This window comes from Diadema antillarum, unplaced genomic scaffold, assembly GCF_040938485.1.
Source record: "Diadema antillarum isolate AM-2024a unplaced genomic scaffold, OU_Dant_1.0 seq00000460_RagTag, whole genome shotgun sequence".
NCBI lineage: Eukaryota > Metazoa > Echinodermata > Echinoidea > Diadematoida > Diadematidae > Diadema > Diadema antillarum.
In genome coordinates this window covers 751,281-772,135 of record NW_027271431.1, presented here as the reverse complement: position 1 = coordinate 772,135, position 20,855 = coordinate 751,281, and the positions used below count along the sequence as shown (strand labels likewise).

The 20,855-nt window shown below is 37.6% G+C and overlaps 1 protein-coding gene across 1 annotated transcript in view; it reads right to left on the bottom strand.

The window, feature by feature from the left end:
• Positions 1–18,338, bottom strand: part of LOC139733058 (UDP-glucuronosyltransferase 2C1-like) — a 38,852-nt gene extending 20,514 nt beyond the window's left edge. Inside the window, exons 1-2 of the mRNA XM_071643900.1 lie at positions 17,490–18,338; positions 2,997–3,225 (exon numbers count right to left, since the gene is read on the bottom strand). Of these exons, the coding sequence (XP_071500001.1) occupies positions 2,997–3,225; positions 17,490–18,338 (1,078 nt within the window). The remainder of the gene's footprint in view (positions 1–2,996; positions 3,226–17,489) is intronic.
• Positions 18,339–20,855: the final 2,517 nt, after the last annotated feature.

Here is a 20,855-nt window from a genome sequence, read left to right as displayed (position 1 = left end):
GCCATTTTTACCTCTGCCATTTTTACCCCTGCCATTTTTACCCCTGCCATTTTTACCCCTGCCATTTTTACCTCTGCCATTTTTACCCCTGCCATTTTTACCTCTGCCATTTTTACCCCTGCCATTTTTACACCGAACCCCCAAGTGGTTCTAATCATGGAGTGTAGATGTTCACCACAAGTAAAATACTATGGAAAACTTAGTGTGTGTGTGTGTGTGTGTGTGTGTGTGTGTGTGTGTGTGTGTGTGATGAAGGGGGGGGGGGGGTTGCATACAATATGCCCAGATATTGTACATTGTATTATTTGCAGTGACCCTAATCTGGTTTGGATATCCCAAAGTGAAGTACTTTGCCAATGATACATGCAATCTTCGAGGTTGGCATAGACATTGATAGATGTGTCCATTGATTGCACTAAAGTTTCTGGAGGTGTTACGAACATCGTGTCAAGCTTCTGATGCATTGTGCTGTATTTCACATTCATTAACTTGTTTGTTTGTTTGCTTTTTTTATTTTTACAATACATAGAATGAATTCTGAATACAGCAGGAAAAAAAGGTGAATCTTGTAAATATAAAGGCCAAGAATTACATTTTTAGTCAACTGACATGTAACTTTTAAATGCAATGGTTTTTGCAGTTCATGTATACATCTTGTCTTATTTTAGTTGTCTCTAAGCACGGTCATTTGCAGTAAGGAATTAGGTTTGCTGTGGAATAACAGAACTGCTATGTTCTTAAAACCACGTAAGACTGTCTCGGAAAAAGAAGAACGTAGACCTACATAATGCGCAGCGACAAGAAGTCTCATATGTTAGGACCAAAGAAGGCTGATGTGCTAGTACACAGTCTTGTACACTTCTTGTAGGGCCTATTTTTTTTTTTTTTTTTAAGAAGTGAGTTGTATTTGATTTCCTGCATATTCAAAACTGTGTGTTTATCAGTGGATTTCGTTTATGCCTTCGTGTACAGACCTACTAGGTGTTACAAAAAACATTTCCCACTTTTGATGCTTAATAGTTCTAAAATTATGTATCAGATAAAACTGTTATTGAAATGAGTAATAGCTGAATAGTGTACAATTTAGTTGAAGGTGATTTGAATATGAAAACCTATATCAGCTTCATGAAATCCATGATTAATTTCAAAGTTAGGTTCCAGATTTTGGTCAAATTTTAACCCTCTGTACAAAACCTGAACTTTACGCAGGAACCAATGGTGTGTATGTGAGTGTGTACTTACAATGACCCTGAACTATTGACATGGATACCACCTGTTCAGAGCTCTGCTCCAAGGCACATGAATGCTTTATTAATTATTCATGATGGACTGCCATGGGCACTGCTAGTTTGAATTCATCACTGCTAGTCTGAATTCATGGCAAAGGGTAAAATGCATGCACATGAAAAAAGTAAGCACATGTTTCCACGTGCTTGCATACACTCCATTTTAGAATGAATAAAGACTAAGCTGTATAGATAAATGATAATAAATAATGGGCATTCAAATCCTGGTCATTCTCCAGGACCATTGTCTGGGTGTCAACTACACACTCCCATACACGCCAATTGACTTCTGTGCACAGTTAAAGTTTTGTACAGAGTGTTGAAAATAGAGCAAAATCTGAAAGCTAACTGAAAAAACCAATGTTTAATTTAATGAAACTGAATCATGCTTTCATTTTAAAATTGCCTCTAATGTATAGTTTTTTGAACTATTACGGATCAAAAGTGGGAAATGTTTTTTTGTAACACCTAGTATGTCTCCAGGGTCTCTTGTATTTTAACTCCGTAGAGTGCCATATTGCAAAGCATGGTTAATATTCAATGGTTTTTAACTTATTTTGTCAGATGTTGCACAAACTTTGACTGATTTCTTGATAACTTGCATTCAGGGAATTGCCTCTGACTCTTGTAGCCACATGTTTGTGAAAGTTATAGTGCAGGTTTTCACTGGTATCATGCATTGTAAGTGTGCTGATTTGGTACATACCGGGTAAATTTTTATAAACTGTCATGTGTTTATCTCAGTCCGTGCAGAAGTGGAATAAATCCAATTTGCTTTAATAAACACTTGGAAATTAATATGTATGATTTGTAAACATGTCTCATATAAACACTTGGAAATTAGCATGAATGATGTGTAAACATGTCACATGTGATTATGTGTGCAGTTTTGAGATCATTCTGAAAATCAGAACCATGTTCTAACAACACAAAAATGGCATATAAACCTGTCGCAGCGTACTTATTCTGTCACAGCGAATATAAACGAATCTCAGTGTTTACGTTTTAAACATGTTTTTTTTTTTGTTTAGTGTTTAGATCTTAAACATTGTGGGTGATTTTATGACTTTGTGGTGTTTGTGATTATGATGTAAACGTTTGGTGTTTAGCCTATACATAGAGCAGGCATTTAATTCTTAAACATCAGAACCGTGTAAAACGCGAACATGTACGTATTATGAACACCCAAGGCGTGATGAAAATAAGCACGGCATAATGTTTAGTTCTTAAACCCGTCCCATAAAAGCGCGCCGCAGTGTTTTAAATCTGTTACAGAAAGGTGTTTAGTTAGGTGTTTAGAAGCTAAACATCTTTTTTAACAGTGTACTATGTAGGCCATTTTTGTCGAACTTTTTCCCCCAATTTTTATCTTGTTTCTTTTATGGTGGTAATCTGAAGAAAAATAGGAGAATTTTTGTTTGGATACTTGGCACATATATAATTCTTTTTCCACAGAAGCGATGAAAGTATCATAACTCAACACAAGTCAACATGCCTTTACTTTGAATAGGTCCCTTATTCTCCAACGTCGGGGCTTAGGCCCTCATACAGGTAAGCATTTATTACTGGAGATAGTTATAAAACCACTTGAAATGTTTTACAATCCACCCCCGATAAAAAGCAGTAGAAAATACAAATGATAAAAAACAAACAATGATCTGCCTTTTTTCGAAAATGCTAGGCGTGAATTCCCTTGAAATTATTCCTCACCTAGGAGATCATTTTGTGGCATCCAGGAGACGATTCGGATGTTATCGGAAAGCTGAAGCGAGGCGGGCGGTTCGTCCTGCATCTGCCAGACGACGAGTTGCGGGAGGGCGGCAAATGCGCGGACAAATTTCTCCATCGTCTCGGGCGTTAAGATTGAGGCCGAGTAGGTGCCGAGCGTGAAAAGGACGACGCCGTCTTTTCCCGCTGACTGGACGAGCTCCTCCCACTCCTGACAGAAGTAATAAACCGAGTTAGAAAGCTGTAAAGACAATGCAGCTCTCTGGATATCAGTGATTTCATAATGTCATTGTAATTGTATTGTATATGAAATATTCAAACATACTACATTCACGTTGGTAAAATATTGTTTTTTCTTTAAACTTGAAACTTTATCAGAAAATTAATACATTCATGACATTCAAATGGTCTCTCTATTACAGGGTTTCATACACACTTCTATATGTCTTTACGACAACACAACCTGAGACAGAAACAAAATATTCAAACATACTTCATTCACGTAGGTCAAATATTTTTTTTCTTTGAAAGAGAAACTTCATCAGAAATTAATTCCTCCATGACATTCCAATAGTCTCTCTTTTTCAAGGTGTCATGGACACTTCCATATGCCTTTACGACAACACAACCTCAGACTGAAACATTTGATATTTAAACATACTACATCCACGTTGGTCAAATATTATTTTTTTCTTTGAAAGAGTTGAAAGAGAAATTTTATCAGAAAATTAACACCTTCATGACATCTCAATAGTTTCTCTATTATAGGGTTTCATGCACTCTTCCATATGCCTTTACGACAACACAACCCGAGACAGAAACAAAAAATTTAAACATACTACATTCACGCAGGTCAAATATTATTATTTTGTCTTTAAAAAAGAAATTATTCATCAGACAAATTAACACCTTCATGAAATAAATATGTTAAATTGCGTCAAATCGCTTTTAAAAGCCCACTAAAAAGTTGATCCGCGGTAGTTTATTTTTCCTTACCCGCAGGATGCTTAAAGGTCATTGAACTATTGAGTAGATCAATTAACCTTAACAGAGGTGCTAGGTCTGATTGCATTTATGCAATGCAATCACGCAATCAAGTTGTCATGGTGTTCATTGAAGGACCTAGGTTTTCACCTTCATATGAAAAAAAAAAAAAAACGTTTTCACCTTCATATTCAAAATAACTACATGTATATTGTTATAGAATAGTATATCATTTACCCATTATTTATCTAGCGATCCACGTCCGACAAGCTTTGCTTTTTAGTGGATCACTATTTTCCATAATCGAATTTATTTTCCGCTCGCCCACGAAGTATTTATACAGTGTTCCTCCTAATTATTGTGCATTATGTTGTTCTATATTTTGTCTCGTATATTACATGAATCTTCTGCAAACGCTTTAACAACATTATTTAATGACATGTATACTTCGTACTATGTTTTTGATTTTCGTTGATTGGAAATAAACTATGATTGAATTGAGAATTGAATTGAGAAAGGAAAATACGCAGAAACTTAAGATTTTCTCCTTTTTTCTTTTTTTCATCTAAAATCGACCGAACTGAAATTACGGGGAAGTATACGTTCCTACACAACCATTGTGATGCAGCTGATTGTGCTAATACACATTTTGATAATTACAAACTGGATTCGACGTCATAGTTGTCAACAGCCATATACCCATCAGGCCCTTGTGGGATAATATTGCTGCATAAAGTCTCATCTTGTCCCCATCAAATACGCAACTTTGAAATTTACTTTGTAAACAATATTGGCGAAAATTTAGATAAAACTGGATAGATTCCTAAAATCTACACACGATCAAAATTTCTTGGCAAATTTTGTGAAAAAAAAATCTTCTTCAAAAAATGTGTTGCTAATTGAGCGAAGAATTTATCAGTATACTGAGCCTTCTGGTAATTCTGCAGCAAAAACAAACAAGCAATCAAACAATGACATATGACCACGATGGGACTACAACCGTGGAGAAGTCATTTCTTTTTTCATGAAACATACAAGCAACAAAGAGTGATTACCACAACAGGATAGCACCAAGGCACGGAAATGGAGGTTCGTAGATGGGTTGAATAATGAGAGAAGTCTGTTTTTTCTTACATACATGGATATCTCTTTCAGATGAATTTATGGTGTCTTCACCTGCTCTGCAGCTGCAGTAATTTATTTTGATTAAAAAAAACGAAATCTAAACCACTCTGATTTTATTTCTATTTTCTTGGAAGGCCAAGCATGGATATATGCTTCTGCATCCATGGTTGCCACGGGCAACCTTCCTGGTTATCATACTTTCGATTCATTATGAAACTCAATTTCGTATATGGGTCAGAATTTTGAACGATGTACAATTGAGCCAAAACAAGGCAAATTTTAAAAAGTTGGAAATTCTTCAAATCATTTATCTTACCTGAAAGAGTATAACTCAAGCTTTAATATGAACCCAACTATACTAGGATTTTCCCAGAGGAACAAGTTTTTATTCACCGAGGAAGTTAACCATGTCCAGAGCAGCGAACGTCCGTGGGGAATAGTACTGCACTTACATTTGAATATCATTTAACATAGTTTGCAACGATCTGATTCAGTTCAAAATCGTAACGAAATATATTAAGGGACAGGTGGACATGTTGGCAGAATATCAAGCTTGTACTCTTAACCTGTACGTAATGGTAGACAACTGATGATTTAACCGAATTCGTCATTTCAATTGAAATATTGCTCTTCCGCTAAACACTTTCTCCACTTTACGCGCATTTTACAGAAACTCAATATTTTGACCTCTTATTTCACTATCCCATACTTTAATCCTCACTCCCAAATAATAACATACCCTTCTATCATGTATCTGATCTAGGCAGTCTCTATAACCCAACAAACATAGCATTGTTTTCATCACGGAGGTTCGTATATAGCTCACGGACGTTCGGAACAAACAAGATATTGAACAATGCAGCTCTCTTGAGTTTGAAACCCTTTCTACTCAAAACCAAAAGCAATTTCATGTCAAGAACAAACTCCTCCGCAAAATCCTGAATAGATATTACTAATTCTGAATTATAAAAGCTTGTTTATCTTCTCATGCAGAGGAATCAAAGATTTTTTTTCCATCTCTCCCATCTTCCATCTTCGTGTAATCTCAGTGACGTAGTCCATCCTTGAGAACGAATATATTTATCAAAATTTCGTTATCACGAAGTAAAGATTCAGGTCCTAAATTTGTTATCTAAAGTCTACAATGCAAAATTCGCTTTTAACGAACATGGTTACAGCTAATTATGACATAGAATTAACAAAGAAAAACAAAAGAAATGTGCTCCGTTATAGAAATACGAAGTTTAGCTTGGGAGGGCAAACGAATACGTTAGGAAGAAATCCCTCTTCGTTTGCTTCTTGTGTTACACACTCTTACCGAGGAGAATTTGTGTTATTATATTAGTTAGAAATGATATTAGGTTCGATACTGCGAAGTTTCGTCATAACAAGACACAATAAGTCCATGTAACTTGGATGGATGTTTGTGACTTCGATATTATACAATACGGTTTGTTATAACAAACAATTTGTAACACGTCGTTTTGGAGGCTCGTTATTCATACAGTTTGTCAATCCGAAAATTGATAGAGTTCGTATAATCATGAAGCTTTTTTTATTCGGTAAATGATAGGAATCTCCGAAGGTTAATCGAAAGGTTTATTAATTGGAACATGAACAATCAGGTTCGCTTATCCCAATGTGGAGAAACAAGTTAACAACCAAATCCTCCAAATTTCAAAACCTCATGATAACCGTTTTCACCTAAGTGAATGTCAGGCCAATTCCACTTTTACAAGAACGGACCGAAGAGTGATGAACCTTAATATCTAATTTTCGAACTAACAAACTTTCTGAATAAGAACATTTTTGATAAGAAACCTTCTGAATTAACTATCATTTTTTTTTTTCAATTTTCGGAAAAGCAAACCTTTGGACATTCGGATTAACGAATCTTTGGAAGAGCGAACGTATCAAAGTGCAACCTTTAACCTATTCTTAATCACTTTTTTAGTATGTGTTTTCAAAGTAAGCTCAAAAGCACTAACAAATTGACGATCTCTCTGTCTCTTAAATGTAAAATGAAAAAAAAAAATCTTGGAAATGATTAAAGATTAACATTGCTTTTCATTGACTAGTATAAAAAAACACTATGTCATGATAAGCGGAGGATTTGCGTGTTTTCACCAGATAGTAATTGTGTACTGCATTATTTTTGTTCGCTTGTGATCGCATTTCGATGAATAAACAAATAAGCAAAGAAACAAAACAAATCTCCACAGGAATTTAGTATAACGGGAATGCACTGGCAATTCTTTTCTCTATTTGTTGGAGCCTGATTTCTTCTTTGTTTCTTCTCATTTTCATTCAACTGCTTCCACGTCCTTTTGAAACTTTTCCGTTTCTTCTTCAACACATGCCCATTCCATACTTCATCCGTCATTATCCTGAATGTGATTGCGTAGCAGTTTTCGGATTTGTTTTGGTTTGTTTTGGTTTGTTTTTGCTTTCTGTTTGGTCGCAGCATGTTCAGGCTACTCAGGGAATGAGAGAAAATCGTCGTGAACGGAAAAATAAGAATGAATGAAGGCATTTAATATCATGACAATTACAGCGAACGTCCGTTATGGAGACCAAAACTGGATGTGTTCTGTTTGAGACGGCAGCTACCATACTCAAAAGATAAACACTTGGCGCATCTGTCACTAAAAAGTGGCACTGTTCTTCTGTCTCCTTCTATGTAATCCATTGACTTATTCTACCAACGAACATCCGTGACCAAACGTTTTCCATTTGTTATTACAGGTAACTTAAGAGCTGAATGTTATTCACTTTTGGGTATGAGAGACTCGGTGATTTGGTAATATTTTCAAGTAACATTAACTTAATATGCAGTGATATATTTGTAATTATCAGAAATTTCCTTTCTCGGACAGAACGTCCGTGAACGAAACTTTCAGAACCTGTAACAGTACAAATTGTCTCCAGAACCTCATTAGAAAGAAATTTGAATGCACCAAAATTACAGTTTACGCAAAATTCCATTTTCCTATAACTTTGTTTTCAGTGTAAAGCTGTTTTTTGTATAAATAGAGGGAAAATAATCGTAAAATTTTAAGTAAATTTTCAATTGCTTGTTCATCATGATCACATAACGCCTTAAAAGTTCCGAGACTACTGCTGTAAACTCATTATTTACTTTTTAAAACTTTCCGTGTCGCTTTTGGTGCCAAAAGTTTTAAAGAATACAAGACACTTTCGGGACAAGTTATACCTATCGGTGGGGTTGCTTACGTCACGGACGTTCGCTGGAATTGTCACGGACGTTCGTTCTACAACTAGGGTCATTTTCCAGGACGGATAACTAATCGGCAGAGAGTACCTAGCCTTCCTCACTCTTTCAAAATTTTGAAAAGGTATTGTCAATGCAAATTATAAGAATTTTGACATCCTTACAACATATGTATTGCTCAGAGGGGGAACAGAAGGTGAATTTTCAGAGAAAAAATTAATTATTTGCTTGGTTTTCGGTGAATTGCATGGTCAAAAAACTGCGGACAAACCTCAGTTCGCTCCCAAAATGACATGCAGGTCCTCGGCTAGAGAGCCAAAGGTAAAATGTACCTTCACCATCAAAGCAAGATGGTGTCTTACTCGAAAACGTTTTAATCATCACGGACGTTCTTTCTTTCTCGGAGGTTCGTCTAAAAATGTAATTTCGGTTCCTATTCGACAAAGGATGGACAGAAACTCAAAACAAACATATTATCTTGTGGCTAGATCTTAGTTGATTACGACTCAGAACAATATCGCCAATAACGTTTAATGGGCTACGATCTTTATTAGAAAATAACGGAAGCACGTCCGTGACGAAACCTGAGTATAATTTTGTATAAAAGAATGTAAAGTCCCATGTACAGCCAGCAGACGTACAATTTTTGCAGGAAATGTTTATTTAGGTGGAACATCAAATTTTCATATACATTACAAGTGGGACAACGAAGTAGAATTTGCAGCAGCGATAGAATTGAGAGCATCACGGACGTTCGTCTGTTTAGGGCTTTGATACTTCAATTGTTCTCTGTAATTTCATACGTGCTCATAAAGTTCTTATAATTTTGTGATACATACCCATGATATGTCAGATCCAGAACATGGTCAGAAATTAGATGCCACGTACCATAAAAAAGGCACATCATTAGTTTGAAAAACAAAAATTATTGTGAAAATAGCGTTTTTACCGTATTTTTACGCTTTTAGTCCTCGTCAAATGAAAAATATCAGGTAAAAGTCAACAAACCATACATTTCCAGAAAGAAAATTTACCAGTCTTTGAGATGACAAGAAAAAATCTGGTTTCTTAGATCATCCTGGCGTGTCCTAAGGGAAAGAATGTCATAAGGTGCGAAAATTGGCAATTGTACATGGTTCAAAATTCTCACCCATATAGACAGTAGGGCATGACACCTTGGTGGTACCAGAATAATGCGCATATAGCGATGAGTAGTCAGGGACTATGCAATGGTGCAACTATTGTACAACAAAACAATAATAATATCTGCTACGACAAACTAAGTTCTCATCAGCAATGCTAACAATGATTATGAACTTGTATCATCACGTATTTTTCACGTCATTTCGAATCATTTGCGAATTGCATTTCATTTTATAAATCATCTTTTTAATATAATCACGAAAAGTGTCGAGAGCGCAATTCCAATTTATAGCTGCATGTCATTCTAATTTGTCATTCGGCAATCATCCCGTATACCAGCCCTTGACGGTTGGACAATTACTCCGCCGCTGAGCGACTGACGAGAATATCACCTTCATTCGAATATCAATTTGTTCATGTTCAAACAGTTTCATCATTTTCTTATTCACAATATTTTTTATCAGATGGCATGTCCCTTCCTGGCCAGCGCTGGTCAAGGTCTCCAGTTCCCCAATATAGACTTTCTGTCATCTCATCCCGAAAATTGGCAGCATTTTCTACGTCCGCATAACATGGCCAAAAGGAAAATGTCTTTCAATTACACAAAGCACGCACATGGTTGCAAAAAAAAAAAGGAACCAAATACAAAAACATAACCCATATACTATTGTGTCCCAATCTAGACAGAAAGAATCAAAGTGCGGCACTCATACCTTCATGATTTGTGCAGACTTATTTATCGCGCTGGCTAGCTCAAGCATCAGGCACAGACATGCGTAGACGTTTACATAGCGATCACACCATAGAAAGAGAAGGCCATCTCTTGAGCTATTAAGCTGCACTAGCGCTAAACATTAGTCCATGATCATGTGTCACACATGCAAAATAAATTAAATGAAATTCTGCATATTGAAATGAATTAATTCTTGCGTCGAGTTGTCTTTATTGCAACTGATTGACAAATTGCCTTACATCGACGTTAATGTGTACCGAATTGAGCAGCACTTTTTATAGCCATGATAAAAATTCATACTCAGTCATGGGCATAGGGCCTACATACTCGGATAAGATTCGAAACTATGATCTCCTGATCACGGGACAGGCGTCGTATTTATTGGACCTGCACCGAGCTTCCGCCTGACAGACAGTGCTGGTTCTAGTCCTTAATAACGTGCAGCGGGTACTGCATTTTATTCAAACTGATTAATTCTTGTGTTTCACATAATAAATTGCCCATTCAATCGCACTGACTGCTCAAAAAGACGCATCGCCGCATCTCCTAATTTGAAAGCTCTCGACTTGAAGTTTAATTTGAATGATGTAGATGCTAAATTCTATTGCCGAAGTGCGAAAATTAATAATCCAAAGTGAATTTGAGATGAACTTCATGATGGTATGAAAATGACTGCAAAACCTATAATCGGTCACGTCAGGTATGGTTTCGATATGATTATACGTTACCTCCTCCTCCACAAAAATATTAATGTAAGTTTGTTCGTTTGTTTGTTTGTTTGTTTGTTTCTGCTAGCAGCTCATGGTTATAGGCTCTCTTGTGTACTTTTTGTATAATACTGGACGTAGATTTGATTTGATTTGATTTTGATTTGATTTCTGAATTTCTTTTTCATACATAAATGAAATACAAAGTCAATTTAATGAACTGATTGAGCACAGTATAATTTGAATCTGCCAGCTAAAACAAATAAATGATTAATTCAAGTATCTAACATTTTTTTTTCTGACACATTGCAAAATGAAAACAAACAAATTATTTTATGCCTGCTATTATGCCAACATAGGTTCCCGTATATCTGTTGTTCAAAGACATATTAAGCAATTCTTGATGTACAGAAATTCAGGAGACTATCATCATAAGCAAACGCTTGAGGAGGACAATCGTTACAATGGCCTCAGAAATTATTGTCTAAAAATACGACATTGTAAGAACATAATATAGTCCTACAAGTCACCATTCACTAAGTGGCGATAAAGAGAGAGGGAGGGATGAATGAGGGGGATAAGGTACAGCGGTGCATAGATGTGATAATGATACACACAATTATTATACATACAAGCCACTTTTTCGATACAATAAAACCATGTATCAATATTCCTGCAAGGGGTTTGCTTAATGACATACAATATTGTTAGCATAATACCTGTCCTATGCATTTTACATTACCCGTATCAATGGAGAAAAAGAGTACAATATTGTAACGAGCCAACCTCGTTACGGTCCTCTGTTAGTAACTTTCTCGTATAAAAATGTCTTTTCTTACATTTCTTTCATCAGTTACGAAGCAGTGCCTTATTCTATCTTTTCACCTATTCTCTCACTCTATATCCTTCCGCCTGTTGCTATGTCTACTTTCTTTTCTTCACTCTCCACCTCTTCTCTTCTCTCACTGCTTCAAAATGTAAGATGAATTATAAAGTCGCTAGAAGTTTATGCTTTGGCTATGAATTGTCATAGAAGTCACTACAGTTGCGTTAGTCACGACAAGCATATAACTCATAGCAAAACTGATCTGAGAATAGAAATCTGAAATTTAGTCATTGGTCGGTATTCCAATATCGAAGATACGGCATTAATGACCTACAGTTGACCTATCCTTAGCTGAATTGTTTTGCTTGGATACGTGTTATAAGTATAGAAACGGTCAATGCACATTGCATTTAGCAACTTCATACATTCTATAAGGCATTGAAGAATGCAGGGAATCCCGTTTTGTTATGAACTGACGGCCAGGAATATTTTAATAATTGAAGGATTTAGTATGTGTAGCGAATATTTGAGTGGTAACTTACCCCATGTTGTCAGAAATATGAAGGAATATGGAGTTTTGAAGACGATGTTAAGTTCTTACGAAGGATCCAAAACATTGCCGATAGATGCGCGTACCGCGTAGTGTTCATTCAGGGTTGTAGACCTTCCCTCGTTCGTTATCATCGATACTTTGGCCATTTATTTTAATTCATATCCAAAATTCCCTAAATTCACCATATCTGAGAAAAATAAGTTGTAATTACTGATATATGAATTAGCTTTTGGTGATAGAAATGAATTTTATTATTTTTCGGAAGCTAACTCGCAAATTGATGCAAGTTTGAATGCGAGCTTTGGCTTCGCATCGCTGTTATGACGTAGCCACGTCAGCGTGTGATTTGGATCCCTCGTGTGTAAAAATTGCTGCTATTTTGTCGATTCTGGTCAATATTAGAGAAATGTGGTTTATCTTATGTATCTGGTCATTTGATAAATAACTCACAATTTATAAAGATGCAGATTCTTTATTATGGAAAGTGATATTTGTCAAGATAATAAGATATTTGCGAAGTCAAACTAGCACAAAATCTACGGAGTGTACAAGTTCAGCGCTTAGCGCATACCGTAGCTACCTCCGCGTAGTGTTTCCTGCGACGTCCGCATTAAGAGTATATAAGCAGGAGAAATTTTAAGATCGTGAGGAGATTCCCGGAGTCCTGCTCCAGGTAACGAGCTACTCTCTGCTCACTCCTCAACACACTACTTTCTTTCTCCCTCCCCCCTCCCCTTATGTAGAGGAGACTCTTGGAGTTATACTCCAAGTATCGAGCATCTGCTCACTCCTCTACATCTCAACTACAACCCCCCCCCCCTTATGTCCCCATGTAAAATCTCAATTTATATTTTGGGATCTTTCGGCAAATTCAAAAAGAGTTAGAGACATGCTTTGTATTAGTTTCATGAGATGTCATGTTAGGGATTCTGGCGAGTCAGAAACTATAAAGGGGAAATAGAAGAATTTATTCACACGTACAATCAAACGAAGTGTATGCATGGTTCGGTATTAGAATTTACGAATTGGCTTAGGCATGCATTAATAAATGAGTATGTAACAGTGGCGATTTTGAAATGTTGTAAATGAAAGATTAAACTTTGATTTTTGTTTTTGTTGAACTTGAAATCTGAGTACCACAACCTTGTGTCTTTCTTTGTTTCTGTGTACGACTCACTTGACTTAGTTTCTATTTTCACACACCACACAACCCATACACATCTACTACTACTACACATCTACTACATACAAACACTACACACACACACACACACACACACACACACACACACACTACACATATATTCCTCTCCTTTAATATTCCATCTTCCCTCCTCGGTCATATACTTTGACCTAAGAACTCATCCCCACCGAGACTATTAGTTTCCGAAAGGTCGATTAACTCTGTATATGTTTTTACCGCTCGGACATTTGGGCTTAACATCTCGCCCACGGAGTTGATCAATCTTTCTGGAAAACACACAACATCTACACTAATAACTCTCGGTCATATTATATTCTGTGGTAGTGGCGACAGTGCGCCCTCGACGAAGATCAAACAAACAAACAACTCAGAAGGGCGATACACACAACAAAAACAACGACTTTAAAAAGCCATCTAAAGCCCGCCACAATATTGTACTCTGCTGTCAATATCGCACTCAAATGTTTCTACGCGCGCGCAGTATCGCTTGCAAAGAAAGCAAAGTGCAGTGGCATTGCGCGATTAGGTTGAGAAATGCGCGATGAGGTTGAGAAATGCGCGAAGAGGTTGAGAAATGCCATAGGAGTACACGTAAATCGTCTGTGCTGTCTGCGGCAGTCGCTCGCTGATATGCATGTACTGTACTGTACTGTGCTCAGATACACGTCCGTATACAAGTTGAAAAGTTAGATTTTGTAAACAATAGTGTAATGACGAGTGAAACCTTTTTTCATTGTTTTTTTTTTTTTTGGAAATTGAATGTGGTGTTGTCGTGGAAAGTGGTTTGTATGTATAATAATAATAATAATAATAATAATAATAATGGATTTCTTTCGTGGTATATCAGATATATTGCATTCATCAACATGAATGCAATATATCTGATATACCACTCAAGTGCATCCAATATCATATAGATAATGAATGTTTATGAGTGCAATGGACAGAATATTTCATGAGGTGACAGATGAAATGCGCGTTACGCTAGCGCGCTGTAAGGCAAACGCGTTAAACACGCGCAGTGTGCCAGGCTCTCAGCGAGCGTGCAATGGAGCAAATCGTATGGATCCAAAATTGCGCGGTAAATGGAGCCACGATTGCACAGATGATGACATCATAATGATATGGGCCGAATGATCAATGTCAAACAACCAATCAAATGACAAGGATCTCTTTAGGCGTTATATAAAAGATAAAAGAGAATAATGATAAGAGAGTATACACTTTGTCAGGACTCGACTCGACATGGACGCTAGATCCAGTTAATGGATTAGACAAATAATTTCAATTGCACAAAATGCGCATGACACATCTCGCACGCCAACAAACATTCACTAATGAATGCACGTGCCTGTGCCACAGAACAATAGTTCGAGTTTGTTGGCCTGTTCATGGAAATCTGTGACGCATTTCACCCTCATTTTTTTGTTTGTTTTTTGGTTTAGTACTGCTATCTTTTATAATACAATTTTAATGATTCGTTGTCGCTCATTTTTGAAATACAGTATAGAAAAAAAAAGCCCATATGGGAGTTCTTTGCTGTGCGTATGATGATTATCAAGCCATTCCAAAGCATAGAGATTCCTATATTCAAAACTACAATGTAACTCTCAGATTGGCGACAGAAAATATTTTGGAAGACTTTTGGTCCTTGTTTCTCTCTAAGATAACTGTTGTAACTGTTTTACATTGATATAGCTGATTCTGGGCGCATGCACTGGCCGGGGAGGAAGGCCTCGAGCCTCGGTGATTTTAAAAGTTTGCATTTCCCTCCCCTGGCAAACAGCGGTATGCACCTATCCTAAATTAGAATCACCACAATCTTTATATCATGTAATAACAATTATGATTTTCTATTTGTATTTTATGTCTGCTTGTATTTCTTGTTGAATTACCAGACAAATAATGATGATGATAATGATGATGATAATAATAATAACAATAATAATAATGATAATAATGATAATGATAAAAATAAGAAGAAGAAGAAGAGTTTTTCTCATTTTTTTTCGGTGATTTATGCAGATTTCATGACTTTAGTGCCACTTCTACGTAAACTCTCTCGTATCAGACACAAACACAAATCAACACTTGCCAGAACCAAAGTGATAAGTCTTGCAGCAAAAATTCCCACAGGATTCAACTACCCCGGAGTATACCCCCGGACTATATACCTCTGTGAGTTCGAATCTCTGGGTCTGACTCTGGTATTTCTGTAACTTCGGAAAAGGAACTGTAAAGCCGTATTAGCCATTATTTTGTTCTCGAAGAATACGACATTAAAATGAATGGCTTTACGAATACTATGTAGATGAATTGCATAGTGAGTGTGAGGGAAAACAGAAACCCAAGAAACGAAATAAAATGCATTTATCCAGGACACCAGATTTTTGGTTACAGCAATGGCGCAGGGAGAGGATGAATCATTTTGACTCGTGAAGTGAGAGTCTTGGTTTGCTGGAGGGCAGTGTCCTCCCGCGAAATCGGTCGGTGCATGACCGTGACAAATGTCTTCAGGGCAGTATCAGACAAAGCTAAGAATTCATCCTTATGTGGTCACATACCTATCATGCTTATGAAACCGCACATTATCTTTTTTCTGTTGTTGATTTAGAAAGAATTGGAATACTTCTCAAACTATTTTTTTATTTCATTATATTACCATGGCACACACACACACACACACGCACAAAAGCAAAATGGTAAAGCAACCATATTCCAAAATGTTGTCATTCCTTCAACCTTTAGTTAAATGTTAGATTTAACACTCAAACGTTAAATTTAGCACTCAAACTACCATTTCAGCAATGGTAAATCCAACATCATGTGTTAAATTTCACAGTTACTGAAAGGTTGAATGGTCACTTTGATTCTCTCATATGAGCATCCTACATCACACACTTTGGCCTAGATTTCAGCTTCATTTTGCTGCCATCTGGTGGTGAAGCTTGGCCAGTGAGGTAAAAGCTAGCTTCTTCACTATGCACATAGTGCGCCAAGGGCAACCGCGGATTTGCGTTGGCTTTTGTTACAGTTTTACTTTGACTTTAAAGGGGGCGTTTTGTCGTGTTTTCTTTTTTCTATTTTGATAATGGGTAAACCATATAGTGATTTTAAATTGATATAACCATTAAATTAGGGCCTACATTCTTAAGTGTAGAAGGTATATTTATTTCATGTCCGTATCATGTCGAATGAGTTATATAACTTCAATCATTAGTCAGTCCACAATTTAAAACATAATACACAGCGTGGTCCGGCAAGAAGTTGATGGTCATCGTTTTTGCTTTTCTTTCTCCCACATTTTCTCTACTTTAGCGCCTTGTCAGTTCTCAACCGTGTGGTCTCACAAAATTATGCGCTTACTGTACGGCTACTATACTCTCTTGGTTATATTTTTTCTTATTGTTTGCAATTTTAGAGTTCGATGATGTCATGTCATATGGGCATTAAAAAATATTCAAGTTAAAGTTCAAAACCAAATTTAATGTCAAATGTACAACTATTCCTCAGGGAAAGGCGTTGAATTCATGATTTCTCCACAGTGTTCAGAGATGTGTAGATACAAAGTGTGTATTGCTAAGTACTAACAGCTGACCAACATTTTGTATCGCATTTTTTATTCAAGATTATAATATTATAGGGCCATCTTGGAGAGCAGTACGTAGACTGAAAACGTTACCCTGGATAGATAACCCTAACCCTCCACAGTGTTCAGAGATGTGTAGATACAAAGTGTGTATTGCTAAGTACTAACAGCTGACCAACATTTTGTATCGCATTTCTTATTCAAGATTATAATATTATAGGGCCATCTTGGAGAGCAGTACGTAGACTGAAAACGTTACCCTGGATAGATAAGACCACATTGATGTCATAATTGTAGTTTTTATTATCATTATTTTGATCAGTCGTATTTTTGTTATCATTTCTGCAGTTTTAGAAAGGACGATCTGTGCAAGACTCACCAGAGTAAGTGGTTGACTGGGCCGGGTAGTCAGCCCACCGACCGTCACCACGTTGGGCTGCAGCGGGAAGGGAAAATCCACCGCAAAATCCGAGTTGACCAGCACAAGTTGTGCATCCGCCAGCAGAGTCCGAATCGGTGTTTCGACATTGAACTGGAAACTGAGAATGAAGCTTAACATATCGTACTCGAAAAAGACAACCGCGTCTTCACACAACGCGGTTATAGTATTTGAAACCCGCTGGAAGAAGCTCATACGGTGAGAAAGACCTGTGGACATCTCGGGGTAGTAAGTGGACGTATCGGGGATGCCATGTCGTCTTGCTAGGGAGGGTTTGATACCGCTGGGGATAAGGATGACGTACGGGATGTTGAGCCGACCAGCAAGGAACACAGAGCAAGGACTGTGGCCATCGAGCATGAAGAGATCGTACTGGACCGTTTTCCCGACGAAGTGGTCGATCATATCCTTGCAGTTTCTGAGAAGCGAGGTCACTGCCGGTGGCTTCCACTTGAACAAATTGGCAGAGAAAGAAACTTTCTTCGATATGAGGTAATTAGCGTACATGGCCGGCCATTGTCGTGACAAATCGATGTCGCTTTCATGAAAGATGTCGAATTCGAATTCGGCGTACTTGGGTTCTTTTGCCTTATCGGCGTAGGCATCGCTGATCAACGCCGTAACCGTGTGCCCCCTTTCGACAAGGGCCGTCGCAACCTTCGCCAAAACGGAAAAATGGCTACCGGAGTTGGAGCCCGTTGTCATTAAAATCTTGGCTGCTGTCGAAATTCTACTCGCCAGTAGAACCAGACAGAGAAATTGATAAGCACAGATGACATTGAACCTCATGCTAGAAGCAAATATTGATGGTGATTTGGATTTTTTTAAAAGAAACAAGCTACTGATTTTCCAGAATGTACGGTATCGAATTGAGAGACAAAACAGCGAGTTGGGAAAGGGGTGATAGCTGAGTACAAGAGGATAGGATCCTTTGCTATCGTTATCGGTATCGATATCGCATTATTGGAAGGATTATGGCGCATGCCAAAATTAACCCCACGTCATGTGAGATAGTTACATAAATATTAATATTACCTGTGTACAAGTTTCGTTTCTGAGTAAAGGACGTCAGACGTGATTGGCTTATTATAAATTGACCTCGTAATCATACTGATGGCGCGCAATATGAGAGGTCTGGCATCATTATATTGGGCCTACTTAGCTTACGAAAACTGGAAATGAATCTTTCTTGATAAGCAAAAATGTAAATCCAAATCATAGACTTAATATGTCTGTTATGCACAGTTCTATAGCCGGCACTTGAAAAGACAAAATAATGAACACAAAGATCTGCTGGCACGAAAGAAAATGCAATTAGAAGAAGAAAATGCTCACTTTTTCTCGGTGATCATTTCATTTATCGTCATTATTTCGTAGAATATTATTTAAAACTTTGATGTTGATTTTGTTCCCGGATCTCTAGAATGTGCGAACATCCTTTCGAATAGTTTTGGGGATCGTTTAGAAACATTGCCATTCGATTTCGCGTTTTGTCATCCGTTTTCTTCAACATTGCTTTTAATTTGCCGATCACAGTACCTGAGCGGGATACAGCAAAATCTCTCGCTCAGCTGCTGGAGGAATTAACCAGTTCCATACTGAATTCGGAAATCCCCATATATTTAATACACAGGCTACAAGGTTCCCGAGTGGAACGGGTTAAGGTAGTTACGACGGCAACATATCACCAAGTTAATAATCAACGATAGAACGAAGTGACCGGAGCAAGCAGAGCCACGAATGGAAAGAGTCGACTGTAATTTTTCCCGTAATATCTATTAGACTATCTATTTTCATTAGATTCCTAATTTTGGGATAAATCATAAGCCTTCAATTGAATGTGCATGAAAGAGACAAATGATAATTTAAGTACATTTTCACATTTTAGTTTGAAAACAAATTATAAAAAAACTATAAAATACGAATGAGTATTCAACAAACACACAGACACACGCACACGAACACGCACACACGCACGCACACCTTGCTCATGTCACACACATACACCGTCTCACCCCACCTCCCCCCTTCCCCCTTCTAGGTGTACCACGCCCCCTCTCCCTTCCCCTTAACCCCACCTCCCAACCCCGCATATACCAACCCTTGAACAACTTCGCTCCCTCACCCCAAAACCTACTGAAAATGAGTCCCCAGCCAAGGGACTCTGAAACCCGCACTGCCAGGCGGACTGACGCGGATCAGAAAACGAGAAAAACCGAGAGACCGTATAGCTTTGAGTTTCGCTCAAGAACGAAACATGACAACAGCACAGTGTATATTGCACTGTATGACAATAAGTGATAACTACATGTGGCGTTTTTCTGTACAAACATGACAAAGGGATAGAATTATGACACTATCACAATGGTCGAAGGGTTGTAGAAAATACAATTATAAAAAAAAAAACTGTCAAAACGCTATTTCTTAAACTGCGCAGTTATTTTTTTCTAAGCTAAGAACTAGTGGGTACTAGTCTAACATTTTTCCTGCTTTCTCAGCAAAAGACACAAAAGTGGCTTTAGGGGGAGTTTTCTTCAGCCGACGGATGCAAAGATACGGTGTTTCATTAGCAAAGATGAATATGATAAAAGTTTATTACGACCAATCCCAAATAACTTTCTTCAAAATCAGTAACATTGAAGATGGCGTCACAGCTCATGAAAAATTATGGCCAGGAGACCATGCTAATATAATGTATCGAGCAACCTTTCCATTGTCACATGATAAAAAGCACTGTTTCCTTCTTATCATCACATAAAGTGTAATTAGGTGAAGGCCTGCAGGTTGCCGTTGCAATAAAATTGCATCGCTCAACCAATGCCAACGATTTTTTAGAGAAGTCGAGCGGGCTATACAGCGGGACAATCTCCTACCGGTCACCGGCCGATTTGTAAAAATCGCCAGGCTTCTGGTCTTTGATAGGAGGGACATCTGCGGTGTCCCATTGGCGTATAGCAGAGGCGGCCCGACGGTCATTGCTGGAAATTTCTCACGAGCAACATATAGGATTATGTTTCACTGCCCTTTGGTCATCAACAACAACTAAACGCTATTACACTGCATCTGAGCAGTCAACGAAGTCAGTGGGCCGAATGCATAAGCAATTGCTTCAAGCAAAAGCACAAGCTCGTCTAGCAAAAGGTCTAGCTCAAGCAATTGCTTAAATCCATATGCATAACCTTTTGCTAGTGCTTATACCTTTTGCTTGTCCAGCACAAGCAATTGCTTGCGTTTTCAACAAAAGGGACGTCACGCCTATAGCGCCTGTGCGAACACAAGAACAAAGGTGAGTGTGGCAGCAGGTAT